The 22,853-nt window shown below is 39.8% G+C and overlaps 1 protein-coding gene and 1 long non-coding RNA gene across 3 annotated transcripts; one reads left to right on the top strand and one right to left on the bottom strand.

Moving 5' to 3' along the window:
• Window positions 1–9,392: 9,392 nt before the first annotated feature.
• On the top strand, window positions 9,393–12,878 carry LOC140975313 (protein OBERON 3-like). Of its 2 annotated transcripts, XM_073438972.1 has the most exons (3): window positions 9,393–9,546; window positions 9,650–11,469; window positions 12,221–12,878. In XM_073438972.1, exons 2-3 carry the CDS (start codon window positions 9,660–9,662, stop codon window positions 12,763–12,765), a joined length of 2,355 nt encoding a protein of 784 aa, XP_073295073.1. In that variant the 5' UTR covers window positions 9,393–9,546; window positions 9,650–9,659; the 3' UTR covers window positions 12,766–12,878. The 2 variants fall into 2 exon arrangements, with proteins under 2 accessions (XP_073295073.1, XP_073295072.1); XM_073438971.1 differs by having other exon boundaries at window positions 9,393–11,469.
• A 7,999-nt stretch (window positions 12,879–20,877) lies between these two features.
• On the bottom strand, window positions 20,878–22,593 carry LOC140975940 (uncharacterized). Its single transcript, XR_012175085.1, has 3 exons — window positions 22,431–22,593; window positions 21,797–21,830; window positions 20,878–21,079 (listed from the first exon to the last, which is right to left on the bottom strand). It is a non-coding gene; the product is annotated as an uncharacterized lncRNA (long non-coding RNA).
• Between the last annotated feature and the right edge of the window lie 260 nt (window positions 22,594–22,853).

The following is a 22,853-nucleotide window of genomic DNA, read 5'->3' as shown; positions in this document are numbered from 1 at the left end:
CAAAGGTTCTGTACAAAAGATTAGTTTTGTGATGTACCGACGCCTGGCTACCCCACTTGAACTCCTACAACCTCAATACTGTTAATTAATCCACTTCTGATTACAGTAATTAAATCTCCGGCATTACATTTCTCCCCCCTAAGATTTGATTTCGTCCCCAAAATCACAGGCAATCAAATCATATCAGAAAAAAATGTATAATAGAAGCTAAATAGGAAACTCACATCATCGAAATAACTCTGGGAATCTCTGCCTCATATCTGGCTCAGTCTCCTAGGTAGCTTCTTCGATGCCATGACGACTCCACTGAACTTTTGCAAGTGGAATAGTCGTCGTTCTGAGCTGCTTTTCTTTACGATCGAGAATTTGTATTGGCTTTTCGAAATAACTCAGTGTCTCGTCAAGCTCGGCCTCATTTGGATGAATAATATGTGAAGTATCAGAAATATACTTCCGCAGCATAGATACATGGAAGACATCATTTATTCCAGATAGAGAAGGCGATAATGCGAGTCGATAGGCACGATCTCCTATCTTCTCGAGAATTTCATACGGCCCAACATAACGTGGAGACAATTTCCCTTTCTTGCCAAATCTGACAACTCCTCTGAAAGGTGAAATCTTCAAGAATACTCGGTCTCCAGCCTCAAATACAACCGGTCTTCTTCTAACATTGGCATATTTGGCTTGTCTATCTTGAGCTGTCTTCATTCTCTTCTGAATCAGCTTCACTTTTTCGGTCATATCTCTGATCATATCAGGTCCAATCTCAGGTACCTCAGAGATATCATCCCAATACAGAGGGGATCTGCACTTCTTTCCGTACAATGCTTCAAACGGTGCCATCTCAATACTCGTCTGATAGCTGTTGTTGTACGAAAACTCACAAAGTGGCAATGAATCTTGCCAACTAGTGCTAAAATCAAGCACTACAGCTCTCAACATATCCTCCAGTGTCTGAAAAGTCCGCTCTGACTGTCCGTCAGTCTGTGGATGATATGCGGTACTCAGATGCAACTTCGTACCAAGAGCCTGCTGTAAACTCTGCCAAAAGTGCGAAGTAAACCGAGGATCACGGTCTGAAACAATCGACTTCAGCACTCCGTGCAGTCTGACCACTTCCTTCACATAAATTTCGGCCATCTGGTCATATCTGTACGTCATCTTGTATGGAATAAAACATGCGGATTTGGTTAATCGGTCAATCACAACCCAAATCGCATCACAACCTCGGGAGGATCTCGGTAACTGCGTCACGAAATCCATGGAAATGTGATCCCATTTCCATTCAAGAATAGACAAACTCTGTAGTAGACCTCCTGGTTTCTTTCTTTCTGCTTTCACCTGCTGGCAATTCAGACATCTGGATACAAACTTTGCAATATCAGCTTTCATTTGTTTCCACCAGAACTGTCTTTTCAAGTCATTATACATTTTTCTGCCACCAGGATGAATGCTGAATCAACTGCTATGCGCTTCTGACAATATATGTTGTCTCAACTCCGAAACATCTGGCACAACAATACGATTATTCACATACAGTACATCATCACGTACCTGATATTCTGATTGATGCCCTGCTCTGACCATCGATATCGAGTTCTGTATATTCTGATCAACTTTCTGAGCCGCTTTAATCTTCAAAATCAGCTCTGGTTCGGCTTGAACCGCATATAATCTCAAAGGCTGACAATCTGTTTCAAATACTAATCCAGACAAACAGCAATCTTCTATCAAACTTGAAACACCTATAGTCGATAAGGACAAAGAAGATACCTTTCGACTTAGGGCATCGGCTACTGCATTCGATTTTCCTGGGTAGTATTTGATTTCACAATCAAAATCTTTAAGCAAATCAATCCATCTTCGCTGTCTCATATTTAACTCAGACTGTGAAAACAGATACTTCAGGCTCTTATGATCAGAATAGATTTCAAATTTCTCACCGTAGAGGTAGTGTCGCCATATTTTCAATGCAAATACAATGGCCGCCAATTCAAGATCATGAATTGGATAGCGAGTTTCATGTGGCTTCAACTGTCTCGAAGCATAGGCAATGACATGTCCCCGCTGCATTAAAATACATCCCAATCCTCTGTGAGAAGCATCACAATAAACAAAAAATCCACCAGTACCTGAGGGGATAGTCAGTATCGGTGCACTAGTCAACCTCTTCTTCAACTCAACAAAACTGGACTCACATTCCTCTCACCAAACAAATGGAGCATTCTTCTGAGTCAGCTGCGTAATAGGTTTAGCAATACTGGAAAACTCTTTAATAAATCGTCGATAATATCCTGCCAAACCCATAAAGCTGCGTATCTCTGGCACTGATGTCGGTCTCGGCCAAGAAATCACAGCCTCAACCTTGCTGGGATCAACTGATATACCATCTCCGGATATAATATGACCCAGAAATACAACCTGTCTCAACCAGAATTCACATTTCGACAGTTTAGCATATAATTTCTCAGCCCTCAATATTTTCAACACAGTTCTCAAGTGTTCAGCATGCTCCATCATATTCTTCGAATAAATCAAAATATCATCAATGAATATAATCAAAAAATCGTCAAGATATCTCTGAAAGATACGGTTCATCAACCCCATAAATACAGCCGGTGCATTCGTCAAACCAAACGACATGACAATAAATTCATAATGTCCATACCTGGTTCTGAATGTTGTCTTCGAGATATCAGAATCCCTGACTCTCAGCTGATGGTATCCAGATCTCAAATCGATCTTGGAATATACAGATGAACCCTGCAACTGATCAAACAAATCATCAATGCGAGGCAAGGGATATTTATTCTTTACCGTTGCTTTATTCAGTTGCCGGTAGTCGATACAGAGTCTCATCGAACCGTCTTTCTTCCTCACGAACAGTACTGGAGCACCCCAAGGAGATACGCTCGGTCTGATATATCCCTTGGCTAGTAGATCCTCCAACTGTTCCTTCAATTCTTTCAATTCAATCGGTGCCATTCGCTATGGAGCCCTTGAAATCGGAGCTGTCCCTGGCATCAACTCAATACTGAAGTCTATCTCTCGAATCGGAGGCAAATCAGGAATCTCATCTGGAAAGACATCAGCAAACTCACACACCACTGGCAAATCCGCCAATGATGGGCTCGATTTCAGTAAATCAACTGAATAGATAAGGAACCCCTCTGCTCCTTTCTGCAATAATCGAGTCATAGATAATACGGATATCAAAGGAATTCTAGCTCTAGATCCCTTACCATAAAATTTCCACTCTTCAGCCATATCCGGTCTGAATCTCACAATCTTGTGGAAACAATCAACAGTGGCTCTGTACTTGGTTAACATATCGATACCGATAATACAATCAAAATCAGATAACCCAAGCACAATACAATCTAGCTCAATCTCATGCCCCTCATACTGTAGCATACAATGTTTCACAGATTTCACAGATATCAAACCTGTCCCCAACGGAGAAGAGACAGACACTACAGTAGATAATGACTCAATAGGCAAAGAATGCATCAATGCAAATCGTTCAGATATGAATGTATGCGATGCACCAGTATCAATTAATACATATGCAGGATACCCAGAAATAAAACAGTTACCTGCAACAACATCGTCTGGTGCGTCCTGAGCCTGCTCCTCAGTCAGAGCGAACACTCTGGCCTGCTGTCTAGGAGGCTGGCTAACTGCCTGGCCTCGGCTGTGACTGGGATGGTGCTGGCTGAAAGGAGTGGACTGCAGCTGGTCGTCTACCAGTCTGAGCTACTGATCCAGATGACTCGGCACCCTGTGACCTCTGAATATCTCTCAGGGGACAAACTCGAGCAAAATGTCCCTGTTGTCTACAAATACGGCAACTGCCAAACACTCCTCGGCACTGCTCTGTGGAATGCTTCCCTCCACAAGTGCTGCAATAGGGTCCTGTATAACTCTGGCCCTGACCGATCGGTCTCGAGCCACTAGAACTGGATGAACTACTTCCAGATTTCTTAAATCGCTTCCCCCTAGCTTTCAGGAATTCTTTCTTTCCACTACCACTGCCACTCTCAAATTGAGGAGATGGTGGAGGCATATGGGGTCTCGGTGCCTGTGGCATAAACGAAGCTCCTCTCTGTCTCATCAGACCGGCTTCGGCTCCCTTGGCTCTGTTCAAAGCATCAGTAAAATTATTCGTCCTTCCGGTATTTACCAAAGTAAAGATTTCAAGATTTAGGCCATTTATGAACTGGTCCGCAACAACCTCGTCATTCTCGGCCACATGTGGAGCAAATCGGAGCAGTGTAGAGAACTTGGCCACGTATTCCTCAATATTTAGCTGGCCCTGTCTCAAATTTGCAAACTCGGCTCCCTTGTCCTTCCTGTACGACACTGGAAAGAACCTCTGATAAAATTCAGTTTTAAACACATTCCAGGTAATAGCCGTACCTCGATGTTCCAATGCCTTCTTGGTCGTGATCCACCAGTTCTTGGCAACATCATGCAACTGGTGCCCTATCAGTTTCACTCTCCGCTCGTCAGTGTAGTCTAGGGACTCAAACAGCATCTTGATATCGTCTAGCCAACTCTCACAATCCACTGAAGTCTCGGTACCTTTCAGAGTCGGCGGGTGGAATGACTGAAATCTCTTTAACAATGTCTCCATTGGCGTTGCTGTCACGTCCATTGTAGGATTCAAAGTGCTACCCTGTTCTGGTATTCTTCGAGGAGGCATATCTGATTATCAAAAGGGTTAGCAATCACAATTGACAAATCTGTCTCAGTCCCTTTCTGATCATCTTACCTCTGGTCAAGAATCGGTTCTGATCCATTCCCAATAAGACACATTACCATATCAAAATCAGATAATCAGGCAAACATGTATTAAAGCAGGAAATCATGCTAGCAATCAAAAGCAGGAAAGAAAACTCAATCTACCCCGCTCACTAGCTTTTATCTCAGTCTAAAGGATCTATCGCTCTGATACCACCTGTTGTGGGGACCCGGACGCTAATCATGTTCTTAATCATCATTGGGACTATTGAATCAGTGATAAATAAACAGGGTCTAAATTTTTTTTTTAAATGCGGAACGTAATGGAATCAAATTCATATACATATCAGTATAATAGTACAAGTCTTGTACAACAAACAACCAAACTAAAACTAAGGTTCAACAACTAAATATCAAGTGTTTAAACCCTATCTACATCAACATCAAGTCCGTAGTCTCCACTCTAATCACGATCTCTCCTCATCTCCTTGACCCTGATCCTGTCCCACCTGTTGTCATGCACACATAAAAACACGACAACAGCCGGATAATTCCGGTGAGAATATAATCCCAGTATAAATCAACGAAACATGCAATTATATAAACAAATATAAAGCATGTAACAAATAACAGCAATATGTATCAAAATCTGAAACATAATCGATATCAGACTGTCGACAATGCTCGTAACTTTACAATTCAGACTAGACTCAGTCCTAGTCTAGGGATCCCGGATTCCATAAGTTGGTATTCCTATATCGACCAACAGTAATAGAAGAAACTCCGATTCTATCCACGTCGATATAACCAAACATCCAGTGTCTTGACCTATCCGTCACAGACTGTGGCACTATCGCCAATACACTATCTTGTGACATCGTGCAATGTGCCCGTGGCGATCCCACCACTATCAGGTACTTCTGTCACAAGATCACTCATCTAATATTCGTCTAACACATGCTCTCTATACATCAATAGAACAAGCATATCAAATCAAATCAATGCAGATAATAACAATTAGTATGTGATTTAGGGAAACACAAGTATATCCTACTTGTGTCGATCTCCCAATACCACATTGACTTATACCTTTCGTTTGTAGTCTCGGTATGAAGAAACGGAAGTTCTGAACTCAAGATTATCTCTGTAAATCTGAAAGGACATATCGAGAATAATAATATCAACCGTCCATTCTCAATTCAATACTGAATCTGATTAATCTGCTTTTAATTCAACTCATCGGCATAACGGCACAATTTCACTATCCCCGTCAACTCAGACAGCAATAGATATCAATTACAAATCATAACCAAGATCCAATATAATCCATAATCCAACCATAATCCAAATCTGTCCAATACAACTCAATATAATCTGAAAAATTATAACAAATCCGTAATCAATCTGTTTATTAATCTGACTTCAATTCTATGATGTCTAACATGTCAAGAACATCATATATGAATTTTATTCAATTCTGACAATAGCATAATTTCAACACATATCAAAACGTAACAAAACTTACGTCCAGTTGTAGCCCGCGTCGACAAGAACACTGTACTGAAGTCGGATTTAAAATCTAACGGGCGGATTGAAATATAAAGGCATAAGGATTTCTGAAGCTTTTCTCATTTCCTTTCTCGATTTCTTCATTTCTGATTCTTGCTGAAGAAACTTACAACCTTATATATATATACTTGCATGGTTAAGCTACGTGGCTTATTTTTCTTGCATTGCAAGCGGCGCTCGGGCGGTCACAATTTACCGCTCGGGCGCGGAACGTTCTGCCCGAGTGTCCAACTTGTTACACACTGGCGCTCGGGCGGTAATTTTCTGCCGCTCGGGCGCCAAACGTTCTGTCCAAGTACTAACCGTGTTCTGCACTGGCGCTCGGGCGGTCCTTTTCTACCGCTCGGGCGCCAAAGGTTCTGTACAAAAGATTAGTTTTGTGATGTACCGACGCCTGGCTACCCCACTCAAACTCCTACAACCTCAATACTGTTAATTAATCTACTTCTGATTACAGTAATTAAATCTCGGGCATTACACCATAGTTGTTTGGTGAGATTTAATTTCAAGTACGAAATTTATTTAAGTGTGGGAGGAATTGTAGAGCTTAAAATAGTACACGTAAACCCATGCATTTATTAATTTGTTAAATTATTTATTTAATTTGAAAATGATTTTAACGATACATGATGTATGAATTGTATTATTTTAAATTATTACATGTTAATATGATGTACGTTAAAACGTTTTCTTGAGTTTTATGTTTCAAGCAAATATTCGATGCGGGATCGGAAAAAAAGACTGATGAAGATTTAGGCGATTTATGAATGATGTGGTATTTTATTTCAAGTCAAGAAAATTAGTATTTTATATGATTTATGAAATTTTAAGCATTTCAAAGCCTAATTTAATTTATTAGGTGATTTTAAGCTTTTTAAAATACTAATTTAAATAGTTGGGGATTTTAAATCTTGAAAATTTGATACATGTGGATTTTATTTTAAATTAGGGGTTATAGTAAGTTAGTGGGAGATTAATATTTTATTTAGCATGTTAATTAGTTATTAGTATTTTTATTAACCTAATTAACTCCCCTAATTAAATCCTAAATAACTCTCCTAATTAACCCCGTAATTATCTCCCTAATCAATACACATACACACACCCCTACACGTTTCTACACCCTTCCACACACACTCACACACACACTTTGCATTCTCTTTTCTTTTGAAAAGAACTAGGGTTCTTAAAGTGCTCCAGCAGCCACCCTTTCTTCTTTGATTTTCTTCGGTAGACTCGCGCTCGATTATAGCAAGAAACGTGCCACAAGTCGTCGCGGATCGATTCTCGCATATCATCGCTTCTTTATTCGTCGTTTCGGGAGTATAATCATCAAGGCATATATATTCTTTCATTTTTCTGCACCGATCTTGTCATAGTAAATATTTTGATATATATTGTGTGCAAAAATCCGTTTATGTTATGCAAATTTTGAGTGTTGATGCTTTAAACGATTTTGAAACAGTTATTTTAGATATCAAAATCGAATCTGCTATCATTTCGAATCTTGCGAATTTTCGTTCAGTTTTTTGGAAAAATTTTCGATATATAACACGTAGTACCTTTTGATAACTCGATTTGACTGTAAATTCGTAATTTCTGAAAAGAAACGAGGGAGATATTATTTTTATCGCAAAATCGCACAAGCTGTAAAATTTTTGTGTCACAAAACCCGTCACCCTCTATTATTTCGAATTCTGAGACTTATAGGTTGATTTTCTGAAATGTTGTAAACAATTGATTTGTAGAACTCTGTGTTATTTTCGATTCGATAACAAATTCGTAATTTTATGATAAGAAATGAGAAAGATATGATTTTTATCGTCAAACCGCTTAAGCTGTGAAAATTTGTGCATGTTCTTCATATTTTCTCAAGTTTTGGTTGCAGGCTTCGTTGGGATCTCCCAAATCTTTGCTGCTGTGGTTAGGGCAGCATGTCCAGAGTGTTCCAACAAAGCCCTCGACGTTTTTAAGTATGTTCGACGTGCAAAAAGAAAATGTTGTATGTTTTTGAGATATGCGAATTGACTTGTGACCAACTATGAACGGGTTTGGAAGCTGCAGAACGTGTCCGGAGACCTCTCCACCCCAGTAAAGCATGACCGGGTTTTGATTAGGATTGAGAAGCGGTAAAGCATGACCAGAAACCAATCCACCCAGTAAAGCATGATCGGGGATCTTATGTATGTGGGAGTGGACGTTCGGTCGAAATGCTGTGATTATCCCTGCCAGCCCAGTACTGTGATTTAGTCTGATCAGGCGTAATTATGTTACGAATCACGTGCTTTGAAACATATCTCTACGCAAAATGATGATGATTATGCATGTTTAAGAATGTATGATGCAAGCACGTTTATGAAAATTTTATGAAATGATGGCACATCTATGTTTATGTAAGTATGTTAAAAGTTTTAGTATGCATGTGCTACTTTAAAATGCATGTGGATTTATTATGTATTACTTGCTATTCTTAGTTTATATATGTTGAGTATTTAGACTCATTAGATTTGATCGATGCAGGTGAGGACGAGTTCGAGGAGACGAGAGGCGAGGACCAGTGAGTTGCTCGGACTGTGTGCAGTGCAAACCTGAGGAGCGCCTAGTTTATGAAAGGACTTTATGCACGTTAAAATTTTACTCTAATTTTTATTTATTCAAGATTTTGCTGGCAAATAAGTATTTTCAAATACTCGTTTTGGGTAATACTTTTACATTGGTGATTAATGATATTTTTTTATGCTATGCAAATATTTTGTAATTGGATTATTTTTAAAATTTAGTCGATCATTTTATTTAAATTACGAAAGCAAAGATTTATTATTTAAATACTTAAAAATTTTATTTTTCAAAAATTTTTAAGTAGTTTTAAGATTAGGGTTTGTCACGCTTAATTTATGAGTTTGGACAAAATATATTGTGTTAAATTAAATTTTAATAAAAACATTTCATATCAGCTTCATAATTATATCAGACCAACGGAAAAAAGTCAACTAAGAAGGACAACCCCACTAGGAATTAGGAAACATATGGATCACGGCAAAGTGTGTTAATTTGACCTGATCCAGGAGTATTCTCGTCATTTCGCTCTCCACTTCGCTAACTTACGCGTTAAAGACAAGACTTCGAAGTGCGAACGAAGACGAAAAAGAATTAAGCCGTTGTGAATTCACCCAATATACACTCTCAAGCGAGGCCGTGGAGTCCAAAGCTCGAAACTTTGAGTCGAATCTCGTGAAATTCGATCCAGTTTCGCGACTGCTGTTGCTCTAGATTATCGGGGTGTGTGTGTATATTTTCAGCTTTTGGTTATTGATTTTGAGCTTGTTTATTGAAGGTTGACCGAGATGAGGGAGGAGGTCAGAAAAAAGGTTAGCCCAGATGACAAAATCCAGTTTCATGAAAAGCGTATTCATTTTCTTGGAGAAAATCGCGCTGGTGGGTTCGATGAAAAGAGTAAAAGGATTGGGAGCTCCGGGTTTCAGGAGCTGACTCTTAGCTACCTCTGCGAGAGCTCCAAACTGGGGTTGCCTGAGAATGATATTCCAGGGAAGACTTTTCTTAATTCGTTGGAGAATTTGAGTTCTGGTTTCAAAGGGAAGGAGATTCAGGGTCAGATCGAGGGGGGTGGTGGTATTTGGGTAGAAAGAGATTTTCTTCAGTTGAATGAGAACAGAGGTAGTTCGTCTAAAAGGGAGGCTGAAAATGGCGATCCGGTGGGAGAAAATGTGGACAAGAAGGCTAAGGTTGAGTCTTTGGATCTTTCTTTAGCACTTCCGCAAGTTTCCCAGTTCAATACCGGTTCTAATCTTGTTCAGAATGAGGATTTTGCGTCGCTCGGGCCTATTAGGATTGTGCAGTCTGTAGGGACGTCGTTTAATAATGCACAGACGACTTACTCGCATTCGTGCTCGTATTCGCACCCGGTGTCACATAACCCGTGTTGCTCACTCACGATGAACTCGACCGAGAACAATGAGTACTCGATGGGGAGTCATCGGTGGGAGGGTGATCAGATTTGGAATTGTGGGGAGGGGACTAATGGGTCGGTGCATAGCCGGTTTAGGCCAATTGGAGATGGTACTGTTGCATTGTCCAATCATGGTGGTGATGGAGGTTTAGGGATGGGAAATCTCGATGGGTTCAATAAGGATTCCCTGAATAACAGTTTTTATAGGACGAAAACCTCAGATAATCTTTCGTTTTACCCTTCGGAGTTGCCTGCGAGGCAGAGAATGGAGGGCCAGTCTGGAGATTCGAGAGGGAGGTGTTTGGAGAATTTAAGGGACTCCGAGGATTTCGTTGTTGGGAAAGAGCGTAAGCGTTCTCGGCCTGAGAGAATACTTAGGGAAATTGTGTCAGAGTCTATTCCTGTCATGGCTCAGATAATTCAGGAGCTTACAGATGAAACACTTGAGTCTACTAAAGAATACTTGAAGAATTTCATTGCTAATCCAGAAAAGAAAGAAGAATTGGTCAGCCTCCAGAGGAGACTCGAAAGGCGGTCTGATCTTAGCAAAGAGACTCTCTCCAAGTGCCAAAAGAGCCATCTTGAAATTCTGGTTGCTATAAAGATGGGGCTTGAAAGCTTTTTGAATGGAAGGAACGGACTTTTGACTTCAGAATTAGTGGATATTTTCCTACTCGAAAGGTGCCGAAACATTGATTGCAAGAGACTGTTGCCTGTAGATGACTGTGACTGCAAGAATTGCTCGACGAAGAAGGGATTCTGCAGTGAGTGTATGTGTCCTGTATGTTTCAACTTCGACTGCGCCAACAACACTTGCAGTTGGGTTGGCTGCGACGTCTGTTCACACTGGTGCCATGCCGCGTGTGGACTTCAAAGGAACATCATTAAACCTGGACATAGTTTGAAGGGTATTTTGGGGAAAACTGAGATGCAATTTTACTGCCTTGGATGTGACCATGCTTCTGAGATGTTTGGATTCATTAAGGAGGTCTTCGTGTCATGCGCCAAGGACTGGAGTGTAGGAACACTGATAAAGGAGCTCGACTGTGTGAGAAAAATCTTTGAGGGAAGCGAAGATCGGAAGGGCAAGGAGCTTCATTTTGCGGCAAATGAGATGCTATCGAAACTTGAAAACAAGGCATTAGCTCCTTCAGATGTCTGCAATTTCATGTTCCGGTTTTTCGACTGTAAGTCTATGAACAGACTCTCTTAACTTCTTCCAGTGTTGTGCTAGCTAACAATATGTTGATTTGCTTGCCTATTTATTTCTCGTTTTTTTGATTCAATGAGCCACAACCATGTCTGGTATATTGTTAAATAATGATGGCACAATACATGTTTTCATTTTCGGGAAGTTTCTAATCATTGTTAAATAGACTTTAAAGTGCTGAACTAGTGAACAATAGATTTTGAATTGATACAAATGATAATATGGTTGGCATAATAGAGTTGTGAGAAGATAGAAATGGTGGATTTTGTCTGCCCAAATAATCTGCTTAATGGTAAGGACCTGCTGAATAAAAGTTCAATGCATCCATATTTTTAGCCCATTTAGTTATTTTAATCAAATTGAAGCATTGTCTCGGCTTGCTTTTAACCATTTCTCTCGTGGCAAATACTCAGAAACCGCTCCAGGCAGAAACTGTGCCACATATGAGTAGTTGTTGGCATGTTGTCAACTGAAACATGTTTTCTTAATTCAAGATTGGTTTGTGATTAATGCTTCGCATGCGACCTTTCTTGAATTAGAGAGAGTTTGTAAGCCGGATGTGGTGTTTATGTAATTTTTAAGTGTGAGAAATCTCTAAATTTTATAGATATGTTGGTGAAGTGGTAATTTCTTTTTGATTGTTTGCTTGTTCTACGTGTTCATTGCTTTGATTCTAATAGCAGCAAAGCAGTTTGCGTCTTTGAAAATTTGTCCTTCCTGATTTGCAGATGCAGATGGTTTGTCGGACTTGGGCGTTACAAAAGCTTCGAATGGTCAACTGTGTTTCGAAAAAGCTGCTTCCTCTTATCCACTATCCGATTCTTTCAGTCCAAAGACACCCTTCTACAACACGAATGCCTCAAGTGGACAACACAAATTAAGACTAATTGATCCCTGCGAAAACTTGATAATCCAGGATGAGTGGTCCGTCAAGCCTGTGAAAAAAGGCGGTGTGGACAACATTGAGAGTCTGGTAAGAATGAAAGAAGCCGAAGCAAGAATGTTCCAGAACCGAGCGGATGAGGCGCAGGGAGAGGTGGAGAGTTTGAAGCAAATAATGAGGATCAAAACCGAGAAAATGGAAGAGGAGTACGCATCTCAGCTCGCGAAACTGCGCTTACAGGAGACAGAGGAAAGGAAAAGGAAGAAAGTGGAGGAGCTCAAAGAATTGGAGAATTCGCATTGCGATTACTATAAAATGAAGGTAAGAATGCAGTCTGAGATTTCAGGATTGTTAAAGAGAATGGAAGCTACAAAGCAACAGCTTGTGTGACTTATTTTTCTTTTCCCTTTTTTTGTTCAAGTAGTTAATACTTTCGTTTGACTTGGGAAATGTATGTGTTGAATTGGTTATTTAATATCCATATTTTGAATACTTTGTTGATTTTAATCATCAATTGTTCTGCATCAAATTTGCAAATATCATTTTAATAAATTATTGAGTTTCATTTAACATTGACGGCTGTACTTCCTTTATGTTCTCTATTTTTAATTATTTAAATGATAAATTAAATATGTTTGTTATTATCTTAAATAAAAATAAAAAATTGTTACAATAAAATACGAACAAAANTTAATCCGATCGCGGTTAAATGGTTGAGCCGGGTCAGGTGCTTCACCGGATCTGCTATTAAGATAATGAGGGAAATAAGAGTGAAGTGTGTCTGAACCAAAAGCTTCTTTCCCGGACAAGTGGGATGACCTGCACTCAAGAAGATAACTAAGTGAATGAGCGATGTAGAGGTGTCCGGCGTGGCCACTCCGATTCTTAAGTTAGTTAATGATTCAACAAGGGACCAATGTAACCAAGCGATGGTTGTGATTTTGGTCTGAGTAAAAGGGTTTTGAACAATAAATGAGCAGTGAATACTAGTGTATTTAATATATGAATGAAATAAATGCAAAGAGAGAACCTGGTATTTATAGTAGAGAAGTAATAATGACCACGTTCTGCACGCTACCTACTAATTATAGGATGGCGGCTGATCATATCCTACATTCTGACACATCGAATCACACACTAGTCACATCCTCCTGATCTGATTTGGTTAACCACTTGGATTGGCGTCAAGGATGGGACAGCCGCCCACATCCTATTTTACTAGCACACTTGAGTGCGGTACTCACATCGAGGTAGCCCGAGTAGGAAGTTCCCAGGAGCTTTCACGATAGCTCGGGCGTCCAACAACTCAGGGAGAAGACGTCCTGGGCGTTCACTTGCTCGGCCTCTGATAAACCCTTCCTACAAATTTACCCTGATCCGGGCCATCCACTCAATATCCCGGGTCGTCCATGACCCGGGCTCTTATGGGGGCATCATCAATTGTCTCGGGTCATCCATGACCTGGGCACAGCCTGGGCTATCCCGGGAGTATCATCACTCCCTCTTTAAATAGTCGGACTAAAGTCATACTCGCTATCCCGATTAGTCTTGTGTTCCCGGTCATGGAAAATATTTTGTCGCTCAACCATTTGGGGTGAGATCCCGATTAGTTCCTGTTGAGACCAAGCGAAAACACAAATGTTAGCTTTTAAACAAGCCAGAAGACTAACTAGTGTGGAGACATTAAGATCTCAGGCCACCCGGATCTGCTTCCCTTGTTCAATCTCCACCGTTTCTCGCTCTTCCTCGGCAGCAAAACGCACTTCTCTTTCAACCGCCTCTTTCTTTTCTCGGATTGCTTTCTTTATCTTATCTTCTTTTGATCTACTCGGACCGTTTCTCCATAAAACTTCCAAGACGAAGGTTGATCTCCCCTGACTTCACCAACTTGGCCTCGTACTGGAAATTTTTTTTCTGATGGTAGGTGGAGGCCATAGCCCTCATTTCATTTATAGCTGGTCGCCCGAGGATGATGTTATATGAAGACTGGGCATCCACCATCGTGAAGATTGTCATTACTGTCTTTCTCGACTCCCCCGTTCCCAAAGTTAATGACAATATTATTTCTCCTTCTAGGTAAATAGCATGGCTTGCAAATCCAAAAAACGCCATATCAACTGCTTCAAGCTGATATCCCTGCAAATCCATCTGGACTAAAGCTTCTTTGAAAATGACATTAACAGAGCTACCATTGTCAACGAGAACTCTCATTACATCATAGTTAGCAACCCAGGCTTGAATAACAAGAGCATCGTTGTGAGGTAGGCTGACTCCCCTAAGATCTTCCGAGCCGAAACTTATAACCGGCTCGTTTCTCCCACTCCAATCAACTTCCAGAAAATCTTTTCTACTTATAGCCTTCCGGGCTTGGTTGGAGTCACCATCCGTGGACCCTCCGAGATCATTTTTATTACACCTCGAGTCGGGGAAGATGCTTTCTTTTCCAGTTGCTTGTTTCTTTTCTCCTGGGAGCTTTCCTCTTCCCTCCTGCTTCAACTCGGGGTGCCTATCGATTTTCCAAATGTATTGGGCCCGGGACGCCGGGCTATCCACGGTGGTTGCCTTGACATATCTTTTTGTGCTTTATGCTCTGGTATATAGCGCCGATTGGACTGTTTCCTCAAAGTTCGACGACCACTTGTGTCATGAGAACATTCTTTGTGGAAGGTACCGAACCCTCTCTTTTCTTGTCTGGATGATCGTGCAATTAAATTCGGATTTTGTGTTGTGTCTGAACTGTACTCATGAATTTCCCGATCTCGGGCAACTCTTAAGGGGATATGAGAAAAATTCCCGAGCTACCCCTTTTATGGGCTCTTTCCTCGGGCTTGACAACCCGGTCTCCCCTGACTCTCTTCAAGGCCTGTCTCTTTTGATTCTAGGCTTCTTCCATGTTGATTATTTTTCTGCTCGGGATAAAAGATCTTCGAAAACTCTGTGCTACTTTTTTGTTAGATATCGAAAGAAATCTCCCTCCCACAGCCCTTGTGTGAATGCAGTAATTTTTGTCTCGGGAGCACAAACAGGGATATCCAGAGCCACTCGGTTGAATCTTTAGATATATGCTCTCAAAGTCTCTTCTGGGCTCTGTTTTACTTCGAACAAACTGAAAGTAATCTTTTTATACTTCTTGCTATTGCTGAACCGATGCTAGAATACCTTTTGAAAATCATCAAAGATTGGATGCTTTGAGACGCCAGCCCTTCGAACCATCTCTGGGCCGAGTCAATCAGGGTGGTTAGAAATACTTTGCACTTAATTTGTTCTCCATAGCAATGCAACATAGCCATATTTTCAAATCTGGCAAGATGCTCTTCAGGGTCAGAACTTCCGTCATAACCCTTAATCTTGGCCGACTTGAAATGCCCGAGATGTCGTTCTCGGACGATGATATCAGAAAAAGGGCAACCCTTGACCATAACTCGAGTGCTGCTTCTAGAAACGACTTGTCCTTCTAGTACTTTTACTTTCTTCCTCAACTCCTCTAGCTCTTCTGCCACAGTGGGAGATTTAGAACCGACACTCGACTCCCTTCCTTCCTCCTTCCTCTCCTCCTCTCGACCTTTCCACCCTTGCTCATGTTCCTGTTCTGGTTGAGCAGAATGATGAGAAAGGGCTTTCTTTGCAAAGGCCACCTCCACAGAATCAAAAGACAATTTTAGGCAACTCTTTGGGTGTTGAGTTGACAACAGGCTGGGTGCCAAGGGGTTGCGGACCACCCGCACCAGAGAGAAGCGTATTATCTCCCTAGATAGAATTTTCCTAATTCGCTCTCGTGGTAGGAGCCATATCCACGTCTTAGAACTCAAGTTTTTCCCACAGACGGTGCCAATGATGCGATCCGGGTTAAATGGATGAGCCGAGTCAAGTTCTCCACCGGATCTGCTATCAAGATATGAGAGAAATAAGAGTGAAGTGTGTCTGAACCAAAAACTTCTTTCCCGGACAGGTGGGATGACCTGCACTCAAGAAGATAACCAAGTGAATGGATGACGTAAAGGTGTACAGCGTGGACACTCCGATTCTTAAGTTAGTGAATGATTCAACAAGGGACCAATGTAACCAATTGATGGTTGTGATTCTGGTGTGAGTAAAAGGGTTTTGAACAATAAATGAGAAGTAAATGCTAGTGTATTTAATATGTGAATGAAATAAATGCAAAAAGAGAACCTGTTATTTATAGTAGGAGAAGTAATAATGATCTCGTTCTGCGTGCTTCCTACTAATTATAGCATGGCGGTTGATCATATCCTACATTCTGACACATCGAATCACACACTAGTCACATCTTCTTGGTCTGATTTGGTTAACAACTTGGATTGACGTCAGAGATGGGACAGCCGCCCATATCCTAGTTTACTAGCACACTTGAGTGCGGTGCTCACATCGAGGTAGCCCGAGTAGGAAGTTCTCGGGAGCTTTCACGATAGCCCGGGCATCCAACAACTCACGGAAAAGACGTCCTGGGAGTTTACTTGCCCTGCCTCTGATGAACCCTTCCTGCAAATTTACCCAGATCCGGGCCATCCACTCAGTATCCCGGGTCGTCCATGACCTGGGCTTTTATGGGGGCATCATCAATTGTCTCGGGTCATCCATGACCTGGGCACAGCCCGGGCTATCCCGGGGGTATCATCATATATATATATATATTTTAAAAGCTCAAATTTTTGTAAATATCATTTAAATATTTTGTGTCGGACCGTTAAATCCTAATTGTTATTACAATGTAATTTGATTAGGAATAATTAATTACAGCAGAAAACGAGTTTGAATTTTCTTTACATTGTGCCCAAAATATATAATTTGAATACTAAAAATAGTATTTCATCAAACATCATAAATTATGCCCACACATAATCAAAACTCAAATACATACAACAACTCATATTCTCGGGACATGCCTCGTTATATAGATACATATATATACAGGGATAAAATACTAAACCTCAAATCAACCGTGACTTCCTCCAGAATTACCATCTCCGGTCTCCTGATAACCTGAAGTACCTGTCATTGTCCACAGACAAAGACAACAACAGCCCCCCTGGGGGTGAGCAAAGCTCTGTATGGAACAACCATCATATATACATCAGATATCTACACAATGATATAAAATATGCAATGCATATAAGTTGTGGAGATATCAGGTCAAATGCTCATCCACTGAGCATATATCAGAATCAATCGAATCGCTATCAAATTACTGCTCGAGCTGGCACACCGGCCTCAATCAGGGATACTCGTATGATAGCCTCGATAAAGCGTCATCAAATCCCAAATCTTAATCAATCATCAGGGTCACAAATGACTATGCTTTAAGGTCTACATAATACCAAACATAGCATCGTGTTCACAAACCATAGAATCAAATCCAATCATATCAAGGTATCCAAGGATAATAGCTCAACGTGCATGTCATGTATCGATGTATACATAAAATGATGTGTGTTAACAAAATAATTAATTTACATCGATACTCCAATCATAATGTCATGTATGCCACATCAACTCAACAAATAAGGCATATAGACACATATTCTTAATCAAATCAATCAAACATATATCATATGATACAAATATCTGTTTTATGTTACTCGGTCGCAACATACCTCAATTCTTCGTTTCCAGTCGATATAGCTTGAAGATTTAAATATAGAAACTATATCTACATCAGTAACACATTCATTTCAATCAATAATATACGTTTTAACTATCTTTTGAAACTTTGAAAATTCATATCAATTCTAAATCATAACATAATTCAATTCCAACTTCAAAACTTAGTTTCTTTTCGGTTATTCTATCGCATATATTGATCTCAACATCAAATACATGTTATTCCAAAATTTCAATAATTAAGGCTGCTGAAACCAAAAAATCGTATCTCAAAAGGAAGCTCTTGATGCGAGGATTCCGAATATATAATTTGTTTCGCATTTGGATAACGTTTCGAAGTAGATTCAAACAATATAAATTAATTTTTCTCGATTGTCTCTCGAAGTTGGGGTGAAGGAAATGAAATGAATAACATAAAGAAGCTCGTTCTTATCCCTCAAAATTGGCGGTTTCGCGCCCGGGCGGTAATACCTCACGCTCGAGCACGAGGTGTTGTATCGCGCTCGGGCGGTAACATCTCGCGCTCGGGCGCGGGATGTTCTGTCCAACATTCTCAGTTCCAAATTAGCAAAAGTGGCCAACATAAAGTTTGTAAATCTATGTCTTTTCTTTCATTTTCTACCAACCTCACTTAATTTGGATATCGGACGCAAGAATTATGCTCATTCTCCCAAAATTTGTCAGTGCAGAAATTGCAATGCACACGTTACATTTCGGGATGATTTTGCCCCTATTTCCAAATAGATTTGGACAAAACTCAAAACATGAAAGTTTTAGTACTATGTATTAGCTTTCTAACAAATTTATTTTCATTTCATTTGGACTAACACTCAGATAATTATGCTGAAAACCGTAAAATGTGTCACTTGTCTATTGCTGTTCAGCACATCATTCAACTACCAATCAATTTCTAATACAATCTTTCATTTTCACCACATATTTTCTCATTTTCATTGTCAATTATATACGTCATACACGTAATCACCTAACAATTTCATCAATTATCGATAATCGACATAGGATTTATGATAATACTATACACGGTCATTACATTTCTCCCCCACTTGAAAGATTTCGTCCTCGAAATCTCAAGTGTCCATATATACATAACATTGGCAAACATATAGTACGTCACCATTTATAGTACATATCAAAACAAAAATCAGTAAATGGATCATTATACTTTGAATACAATGGAATAGGTGGAATAGAATCAAATAAGTGTGGATATGATTCTCGCATCTTGCTTTCCAATTCTCATGTTGACTCTTCCACACCATGTCGTGTCCATTGTACTCGAACTAAAGGAATCGATTCGTTACGCAATATCTTCTCCTTTCGATCCATAATGCAAAGAGGTTGTTCAACATAGGAAAGAGAAGGATCAAGTTCAACCTCACCAGGTTGAAGCACATGTGATGAATCCGGTTCATACTTTCTTAACTTAGAAATATGAAACACATCGTGAATGGCAGATAAACCTGGTGGCAATGCCAATCGATAAGCAAGATCTCCAACTCGATCAAGGATCTCGTATGGACCAACATATCGAGAAGATAATTTCACTCACATGCCAAATCGAACAGTTCCTCGAAAGAGAGATATTTTAAAAAACACTTTATCACCTTTCTAGAATTCTAAGGGTCGTCTTCATTTATTCGCATAACTCGTTTGACGATCCTGAGCAGCTTTCATTCACTGTCGAATCAACTGAACCTTATCATTCATTTCCTGTATCATTTCAGGTCCAGTCATTTTTCTCTCACCAATTTCATCACAGAATAACGGTGACCTACATCGTCTTCCATATAAAGGTTTTAAATGGTTCCATACCAATACTCGTTTGGAAGCTATTATTATACGAAAATTCTACCAATGGTAAGGCATTTTGCCATCCCATGGTAAAATCCATCACAACAACACGTAACATGTCTTCTAATGTTTGAATTGTATGCTCAGTCTGACCATCAGCTTGAGGATGATAAGCAGTGCTCATAGCCAAACGCATACCCATCGCTTCTTGGAAACTACCTCAGAATTTAGAAGCAAACCTGGGATCATGATCTGATACAATCGTGACTGGTACACCGTACATTTTCACAATATTCTCAACGTATAAACGGGCCATTCTTGTAAAAGGATAAGTTCGTTCATACAATATGAAATGTGTAGATTTTGAAAGCCGATCAATAATGACCCAAATAGCATCACAACCCTTTGGCGAGCAAGGTAAATGAGTCACAAAATCTATAGCAATATTTCCCAATTCCATTTTAGGATTTCAAGACTATGGACTAATCCTCTAGGTTTCATTCTCTCGACTTTCACTTGGTGGCAGACAAGACATTTCTAAATAAATTAAGCAATGTCTTTCTTCTTGCGTCTCTACCAGAATTGAGGTCTCAATGTCAAATACATATTAGGCCTCCAGGCTAAATATTATATTTACTACAATGTGCTTCACGAAGAAATGCATATTTCAATTCAGCATTATCAGGAACTACCAGCCAATCATTAAGACGTAAAAAACCATCAAAAGAAATCTGAAATCCAGAAGGATGTCCTGCAGATACAAGTTGTGAGACCCATTTACTCTAACGACAAATAATTATCAAATAATAATGGTTTGATTTAAAACTGCAGCAGAAAAATGTTTAAAATACTTTAAAACGGACCTCAGGGCCTAGAAAAATTTCGGCATGACATTCCCGTAAGTAGGACATCCCGAAAACTCAAGCAGCATTTTACATCAAAATATACTCCAACTAGAGTCATTAAAAAAAACCTAAGTCGACAACCTATAGCCGCACTGGCTAGGACTAAAAAAAATTTAAAACTTACTAAATACTCGCCAGATCATACGAACCACAGAATCGACTCAGAACATCATTCAAACAACCAAATATCACTACAAATACACGGGGCATCTCCCCGGCAAATAATGTACATTACAAGACTGAAATAAACTCAAGACATACATATAGACTAACTGGGAGACTCCACTGAACAGAACCAAGCAATCCAACCTCAATCCCGAGCTCCACTGGCGGAACCTCGCCTGATGCTGCAAAACGACTCGGGAGATCTACCATGGTGCCCAAATTCAACCATAGCAGCCCCTCCAGTAAACAACTGAGGTTAAGATTCTGGTATGAAACAGTTCAACAATAACAAAAATAACATAAATCATGCATAATCATATAATGAAATGTAATATGCAATGCATGAAAGGCTCAACGAATAATCTTGATCACAGGAGCAAACAAACGGTACGATAACAACTGGAATAATGCTCGAGCAACAACATAGGGGAGCTACATCGTCATGCAACTAAACCGCCCTGCCAAGTATGCGTATGCCAAGCTGTGCTGAATAACACCCCTGACTCGGCCTCCATACAGCTGATACGCTATAACAGGCGGGCACAACAGAACGAACTAAATGACACAATCCCAGCGCTCACCTCAAAAGGCTGCACTAACCATGGGATTGTTCAATCACATCTACGGTCTCATGTGTATAGGCCTATAAACCACACAATGATCCCGAGATAAACAACAGTGCCAGATAACAATGGATATCAACAATGGGCTAACAAGAAAGATAGGCTCAACATGAATGTCATAACTGTATGACCGATGCTAAATGCCAATAATATGTCATAATAATAAACATAGATCAAAACGAAGGCATTTAACAATTTACAACAGTCAACAAGTCATAAACACGATCCATGTAACACAGAATGACAATTAAACATAATTTATGCTTTACCGTCGTATGTTACCGAGCTGTAACATACATATACCAACTTGACAATCCAATAACAACTTCACCTCAAGACCCTCGGCCTAAACAAAGCAACAATAAGCCGATCATGAAAACTATTTTCCATACCAATGTCCAATTTGGCACAAAAGAGCATAAAATTCATATCTCGCTCAAAACTAACTCAAATCAATATCCGCCAATTGGAAATGAAAGATAATCAATTATCAAAGTTTCTCCAGTTGAAACCATCTTCAGAATCTCAGTATATTATTCTCAGAATTTCCAAGAACACACTGCTACTTACGAATTCGCTGACATAATCACACACACTGAGCAGTTCCAGAAAAACAATCATAACTTGCTCAATTCTTAATGGAATTTAACGAATCTTATATCATTACGAAGACAACACATAGTTCTACAACTTTCTTTGGAATCACAAGTCCAGAATCAGAGCGCATAATTGACAAAAACTCGAATTACAGTAGATGTTCTGCACAGCATAGTTTCAGAATTTGATTTGACACATTTTGGTAGAAAAATCATATCAATTATGTTTCTTATCCAAATTTGATGATTCTAGTGGCTAAAGAAAGCTAACAAACAGAGCTACAAGTTCTTTATAGGTCATTTCTACAAATTAAAACTACAAAAATTGCAGCAACCCAAAAACGCTCACCCAAAAACTGGAAGAATTCGAGCAGAAATAGAGCACCCGAACAGCAGCTTCGATCTACCCGAATCCTTGCTCAAACTTCGCGATTTCTAACTTGAATCGAAGCCTAGGATGTTAGGAAGACACCCCTTTAGACCGATTGAGCTTTGGACGCCGAAAAGGAGATATCGCCACTTTCCCGCAGCTGCTCCAAGAGTTGCGAAAATTTGGGTTTGGGGAAGTTTTTTTCTTTTCTTTTCTTTTACCTTTACTTCCTTCTCTCTCATCAAGGTAAGTGTTGTATATGTATATGTATATATTGTGTATTTGGTTACTAAAATATTAACTCAAGCCCATCTATCCCGGTCTGTATTTATTTTGCTCTCGTGTGTTATTTAAACTCTATATATATTTTATATCGTTAAATTCTCCG

Source organism: Primulina huaijiensis, chromosome 4 (assembly GCF_012295235.1).
Source record: "Primulina huaijiensis isolate GDHJ02 chromosome 4, ASM1229523v2, whole genome shotgun sequence".
Lineage (NCBI taxonomy): Eukaryota > Viridiplantae > Streptophyta > Magnoliopsida > Lamiales > Gesneriaceae > Primulina > Primulina huaijiensis.
Note: the sequence above shows the minus strand (reverse complement) of the source record. Positions and strands in the feature narration are given on the sequence as shown.